The following is a 7,180-nucleotide window of genomic DNA, read 5'->3' as shown; positions in this document are numbered from 1 at the left end:
GTTCTTAGGCACCCAAGTTCTCCAAGCAGAGGCTCGGCTGGAGGCAGTGGGCCTGGAGCCATAGCTGATGATGTGGGGCTTGCTGGCCCCCAGGGAGTGGAAATGGAACACATGAGAAATAAATGAAAAACGGAAAGGTAAAAAAAGAGACAAATTTTTTGCTCAAGAGACAGGAAAAATTGGGAACACTATTCAGAGCTTGGATGAGGATATAGGCATTGCAGAATCAGCTTCTGGTTAAGGATCGATGTGTGATTGATTTTTCAGGCCTGACCACAGGCAATTAAGAAGGCTTTACCCAGAATACCTGGTGGGACCAGGGGGGAAGCTGCCCTTCGCGCGCCAGACCTGGGGCACAGCCTGCGAGCTCCTGTTCCTGAAGGGGGTTGCAGTCAAGGACTCAGGGCCATTCCTATCCGTCACCTTCATTCCAAAATGTTTTTTTGTTTTGTTTTGTTTTAATGTGAGTGGCATGTGGGATCTTATAGTTCCCCAACCAGGAGTTGAATCCTTGCCCCCTGCAGTGGAAGTGTCAGTCTTAACCACTGGACCACCAGGTAAGTCCCTTATAGGTTTCTATCTGAGGACTTCTGCTTCCTTATGCGTGAAGGGAGAATTTTGAAAACTTTCCCGCTCCCAGCCTTTCCCCCTTGTCCCCTCACCAGAGGCGTCAGGATCCATAAAACGCTGGAGCATTTGGTTCCAGGGCGCCTTCAGCAGTAAGACATCCCTACGTAGCTCTGATGCCACTGACTCTCAGCTGGGGTGCCTTTCCATGGGGGAATGTGGAACAGGGGAGTTGGCACTTTCTCCCATTTTATCTGCTTGCTTATTCCATCACACTGCATGCGAAGTCACTTCAGTCGTGTCTGACTCTTTGCAACCCTATGGACCAAGGCCCTCTAGGCAAGAATACTGGAATGGGTTGTCATGTCCTCTTCCAGGGGATCTTCCTGACCCAGGGAATGAACCCATGTCTCTTACATCCCCAGCATTGGCAGGCAGGTTCTTTACCACGAGTGCCCATTCCATCACATTAAGTGATTAAAGACCAAAGTCTCTCATTTTTGCCTCCTTGCCTTTTGAACTCCTCCTGCACCTGGCGGCGCAGCTCTCTCTCCCAGCTCAGCTGGCCTCCTTACAAAGAAGATTAGCGGGCAGTTCTCAATCAGGGGCTATAGAGGCAGGAACACCAGTAAGTTCATTCACAGACTTCAACCCTCCTCCTCCTGGGAATCTCAAGGGGTATCCTGGCCTGTCATAGAGACCCCGCAGAAAAGCTGTCATCTTCTAGTGATTCAAAGTGCTGTCCTTATTCTGCCCTTCCCAATCAACAGCAAGAACAGTATGGGATAAAATAGTCATGTCAGCCCTGGACACACATTAGAATCAGCTGGGGGACTTAACCGAAAACAGATGTCAGGCCTTCTTTCCCCTAGAGTGCCTGGTTTTAATTTCATTGACTTAGAGAAAGAATACAGTTCTTCACAACCCAGATCTCGTGTTCTCCAGCTCTGTTGCACCTTGGGTGATTGCTGTCACTTTCCTGACCCTCAGCCTCCTCATCTGTGATGTGGGAATGATGACACTTGCCTCCCGGGGGGTGCTATGAGGATTAAGTGAAACAAGGTGTCTAGAGGCAACTGGAACACACCATGTGCACCGTAAATGTTGTCTCCTTCAGAATGTGAATCAGGAGGAACTTCCTGTGAGCCCAAGAGCCAGGAAAGACTACTAGGAAGAAAGAGTTAGACTTGCCTCCTTAAGGAAGAACACAGATTCAATTGGGTGGAGGGGCCACTCTCAGATCTGAGCAATCCGGGCCCCAGCCCAGGGCCCCACATATTGAGGGCTGCACCCTGGCCTTCCTCTGTCTGCACCTTGGCCCACGGGGCAAGGAGTCCATAGTGGCCGAGTGCCGTGCCCCTGGGAGCCCACGCCCCCACCTTCTAGATCATGCATCGGGGCCAAGTCTTCCCCAGGCCAGTCCTCCTGAGGGGACCATCCTCCCAGTTTGTAACTCCAGTCCCAAGGGGCTTAAAGGAGGCTGTTTGAGGGGCAGGATCAAATCTTGGATTTGAGGGCTGGGAGTCTATTTACAGACATATGTGTGCATTCCTTCAGGGTGTGGGGGCAGAACCAGGGGTGGGAAGAAAAAGGGGTAGGTCACTGGTCAGGGGCTCTTACACGCTCTCTCACTCCAGCAACACAGACATTTCGAGTGGTTCTGACACCGGTATTCATTTTACAGCCAACATTAATCTGAACATTTCCGTTAACAACACTTTGCAATCAAATAAGTGCTTTATGCCTGAGACATCATAAGTGATTGATAAATACGAGTGTAGTAGAATTCAAACATATTCACTGCAGCTCAGATGGGGTTAAAGCATCTTGCTTGGTCGAGGATTTGCAGCTGGGAGGGAAACTACCACTTGAAAAGAAATTGGTCTCTTCTGGCTTAAAACAGTCCCTTTTGGACAAAGGTTTTTCTTTTCCCTCCTCATTCTTCCTCCCCTCATCCCCAGAGGCATCAGGGTGGAGGAAGCTGACGGACATCATAGTGAGGGTATGTGGAAGGCTGAGGTCTGTGGGTTCTTCCCACTGGTTTCTGCTGACACTTTGACTCAGGGTCCATCTCACCTGGTCTTTGAGCATCAGCCTCCAGCCTCACTGCATCTGCTGGGCTGGGCTCAACCATGGCTCTTGTCACTCCTGATTCTCTGAAACTCAGCAGCAGATTCTACCCGGCTTCCAGCTTGAACCAATCCCTCTTGGAAGCTCAACTAATTTCCCTCCCCACCACTCCCACCCACCCCCGCCACCAGCACCGTTCCAGCCCACAGCCTTTATGTTAACTGTTAATTCTCAGTTACCCTACACTCACAACAGGAGGAAAGATGGGAAGAAGGGGTGATGTGCCGTGTTCTGTGCAGGTACTTCAGTTGTACATTGCTTTTCAGTCATTTCCCAGAAGCCAATAAGACGGGCATTTTAGCAGAAAGTTCCCATCCAGTCCCTAGTGTTTTGGGCCAAATTGTGTTTCCCCAAATTAAAACACTGAAGCCCTAACCCTCAAATGTGACTGTATTTGAAGATGGGGACTTTCTGGAGGTAATTAGCGTTGTAGGAGGTCATAAGGGTGGAGATGTAATTTGACAGGGCTGGAATGCTTCTACGAAGAGGAAGAGCCCAGAGATCCCCCCTCCTCCCCTATCTCTCTCATCTCCCTTGTGCACACACAGAAAAGACCACGTGAGGACCAAGGGAGAAGGCAGCCCTTGACAAGCCAAGGAGAGATGCTTCACCAGAAACCAACCCTGCTGGCACCTTGACCCTGGACTTCCAGCCTCCAGAACTGGGAGAAGGTACATGTCTATTGAAGCCATGCAGACCGTGGTATTTTGTTATACAGCCTCAACAGTCTAAGACACCTAAGCACCCCAAATTTAATGCCTTCTGGGGACCCAAGCAGGTCAGGTGCTACCTGTGTCCTGGAACCTCGCTGCCCATGGGAGTTACAGTCCCATACTTCCTTCCTGCCATTATCCTCCAAAATCAGGTTTCAGCTTCCCTCCCTACATTCCCTTAGTCCTTATTCCCATATTTCTCCTGGGATATACCATCTCATCCCATTGGCCCAAAGACCCATCCAGAGCTCAGAGACATTCTTTATGAGTTTATTTTTTTAAATGCCATTTCTCCACTGATGGTCCCACATCAAGCAGCTTCACACATTAACTATAAATTGTCTGTGTATATGTGGGAATCCTCACACCAAGGAAAGAGGCCAAGGTTCCCCTGCCCTTTCCTCAGTCTGGAAGGACAGAAACCCTGTATGGAGGCTCCAAAAGCTCCTTGTTGAGGCTGAGCTGACTCTGAGGAAGGACCGGATCCCTTAAGATTCTGGAAGTAATCATCCTGTTTCCTGGGAGTCCATTATCAGCCTCAGGGTTTTTTCTCCCTTTTTAAAAATTTTTTGGCCACTCTACCCAGCATGTGAGGTTCCCTGACTAAGGATTGAACTTGTGCCCCCTGTAATGGAAGCATAGAGTCTTAACCCACTGGACCAGCAAGGTAGTCCTCTTTTTTTTTTCCCTGCTGTTTTTTTTCAGCCTCCAGGTTTCATCTCAGCCATGAATCCATTAGCTTAGGATTGGAGAAAGGGCTTTTGGAGTTAGACTCCTGTGGGTTTGGTTTCTGGCTGTGAGTCTTACTGGAGGATCTGAAGCGAGTCAGTCATCTCTCTGAACTTCAGTTTCCTCATCTGTTAAATAGAAATGATCCTGGCTTTTCATGGTTTTAATGAAGAGTTCACACTGTTTATGGAAATGCCTGGATTGGGGTCTTGCAGACATTTACTCTATTCACCCTCTTCTTCCTGAGTCAGTCTGGCCAACAAATCTGAACGGTAGCTCTCCCCCTGCATTGTAGCTCGTGTGTGTGTGTGTGTGTGTGTGTGAGTGAATGATAGGGAAGTGGAGAGGAGGAGCAGAAGGGTGGCCATTTAAAAATCTGATTTATCTTCTTCCTGTGTGAAGGAAGTGTATCCTCAGAAAACGCAGACCACCCATAGTCTCTGTACGAGCACACCTTTAGGAAGGTGGACCCACTTTCCAAATGATGCGTTAGGGACCAGTCATTCCCGGATGAAATATCCAGGACTTTGGCAATTGGCAGTGGGGAGTTCTTGAATGGATGAGTGAACGAATAAATAAAAGCCCTTTTAAAAGCCTGATTTAGAACATTCACAGCTCTCCTGGGGTTGTTCACTCTCCTGCTCCCTTTGGGCTGGTGTGGAGAGCCAGAGTTGATGTACTGAACTTCAGGATCTGCAGGAACTGCCTCTCAGAGACAGATACTTTCTGAGAGTCATTTTCCTGGTATTTCTCAGGCCCTTGGTGATGCCACTTTGGAAGTGTTATGCCTTGCACTGGGAATACTGTGTTAGGTGGACTCACAGTCTACCTTCATACCCTGTATTACTATTTTGAAATCTAAGAAAAGGGGGAATTCTCTGGTGGTTCAGTGGTTAGGACTCCACACTCTCACTGCTGAGGGCCCAGGTTTAATCCCTAGCCACAGAACTAAGATTCCCACCAGCCATGTGGCATGGCCAGAAAAAGGTAAAGGGTGGCATCAGGAGGGAGAGAAAGAACACAGAGGAGTCAAGAGAGCCCTAATCCATGTCTTTGTGTTAGGACTTGTACGGTCTCTTTAGCATGGGCCCTGTCGGGGAGAGGAAAGATCCTACTGGTGTACAAGAAATAGCAATGGATTATGAGCTCCAAAGACCGGCAATTGAGTTCCATCTGGCTGTGCAAATTTGAGCAACCAGTTTACCTTCAGAAGCTCTGTTGCCTCTTGTGTAAAAGGGTAATGGTAACAAAGCCATCCTGGGCTGGCGTTCTCACTGTACACACTGTGTGCTCGGTCACTCAGTTGTGTCCAACTCCTTGCCACTTCATGGACTGTAGTCTGCTAGGCTCCTCTATCCATGAAATTTTCCAGGTAAGAATACTCATGTGGGTTGCTGTTCCCTTCTCCAGGGGATGGTCCTGACCCAGGGATTGAACCCAGGTCTCCTACACTGGCAGGCAGATTCTTTACCACTGAGCCACCTAAGAAGCCCCATTACACATACCAGCAAATGCAAAAGATCTTATTTGAAGAGGAAAGTTGTTTAGTTGCTTAGTCATATCCGACTCTTTTGTAACCCCATGGACTGTAGCCTACCAGACTCCTCTGTTCTTGGGATTTCCCAGGCAAGAATACCAAACTGGACGGCCATTTTCTTCTCCAGGGGATATTCCAGACTGAGGGACTGAACCCACGTCTCCTGCATTGGTAGGCGGATTCTTTAACAGTGAGCCACCAGGGAAGCCTGAAGAGAAAAGTATTGACTATTTATTATGATTGGAACTCTGGCTTGGAGTCAGACAGATAGGCTGTGTTAGTCCCAGTGCCACTCCCTGGAGTCAGGCTTGGTCACCTGATGTGTCAACGTGTAGGAAGTGCTCCAGCTGCCCCCCCACCCTCGCCTTCCAAAGATGATTTTATAAGCCCATTTCCCCAGCCCCTGTGATGAGGAAGTACATGTGAAGAGGGGCCCTGAACAGTCAGGATTTTGAGTGGCTGGAGTAAGCACAGTCCCCAAGTTGTTACTCCTTTATGGACCCCTTTCACCAGGTATCTTAGCTATTTTAGGGTTTGGTGGATTTGGAGATGTGGGGATAACTCAGTGTGGCCTCACTGATACACCTGGGTACTGTTTCTTTATGTCATTTAATAGAAAAACAGTGCACGAAGAAAACGAATGGTAACACGGAGCACAGTACAGTCTTGGGCACATCTCAGGGACAGCCCGAGCTGGGTGGCTACTTGCTGCTGCTCTTAGGAAGAGGCCGATAGACCCCGACCACCACAGCGTGGTCCCTTTCGTAGGGCTCCAGAGTCAGCTGCTCTTGAGGCTTTAAATTCTCCTGCTGCAGCTTCCTCACCTCAGAGGCAAACACCGCCTCGGCGGACGCAGTGGAGTCTATGCAATTGGCCTTGATGGAGATGAGGAAGTGGCCCCCGTTGCGCAGGAAGGTGTGGGCGTTCAGAGCCACGATGCGGGACTGGTCCGGCTGTGCCACGTCGGCGAAGATCACGTCCACCATGCCGATGAGCATGCGGTACTTGAGCGGGTGCCGGGCATCTTCGAGGACCGGGATGATGTTGGTTCGCTTCTTGGCCACGTTGACGAGATCCCGGCCAGCGCGGTGGGAGAACTCAACGGCGTAGACCAGGCCGTCCGGGCCGATGATGTCGGAGACGTGGGACACGGTGGTCCCCGAGGCGGCACCCAGATACAGCACTTTGGACTTGGGCTTGATGTGAATCTGGTCGACCCCGCCCAGGATGGCCGCGGCCAGCTTGGAGCGGAAGGGGTTCCACGTGCGGTATTCCAGCTTCTCGCCGCCCTCGGTCACCGTGACCCGCCGCTCGCCATACACCGACTGGCCCGGCACCATGTTCAGCGTGACCAGCGCGTCCTCCGCCCCGCGGTAGATGAAGACGCCCTCGTGCCGGTGCGGTTCCACTGACACCGTCAAAACACTCTTCCTGCGGCGGTTCTTGTTCTTGGCCACGCCGCGCAGCTGCCCGCCGCCTCCGCGGTCCCCCCGGCCGTCTCCTC

At 50.6% G+C, this 7,180-nt stretch overlaps 1 protein-coding gene across 1 annotated transcript in view; it reads right to left on the bottom strand.

Moving 5' to 3' along the window:
- Positions 1-6,298: 6,298 nt before the first annotated feature.
- Positions 6,299-7,180, bottom strand: part of LOC105005410 (rRNA/tRNA 2'-O-methyltransferase fibrillarin-like protein 1) — a 1,300-nt gene continuing 418 nt past the window's right edge. Inside the window, exon 2 of the mRNA XM_010863389.1 lies at positions 6,299-7,177. Within this exon, the coding sequence (XP_010861691.1) occupies positions 6,378-7,177 (800 nt within the window). The 3' untranslated portion in view covers positions 6,299-6,377. The remainder of the gene's footprint in view (positions 7,178-7,180) is intronic.

This window comes from Bison bison, unplaced genomic scaffold, assembly GCF_000754665.1.
Source record: "Bison bison bison isolate TAMUID 2011002044 unplaced genomic scaffold, Bison_UMD1.0 scf7180017864490, whole genome shotgun sequence".
NCBI classification, from domain to species: Eukaryota; Metazoa; Chordata; class Mammalia; order Artiodactyla; family Bovidae; genus Bison; species Bison bison.
The sequence above is the reverse complement of the archived record's forward strand: the minus strand, read 5'-3'. Positions and strand labels throughout refer to the sequence as shown.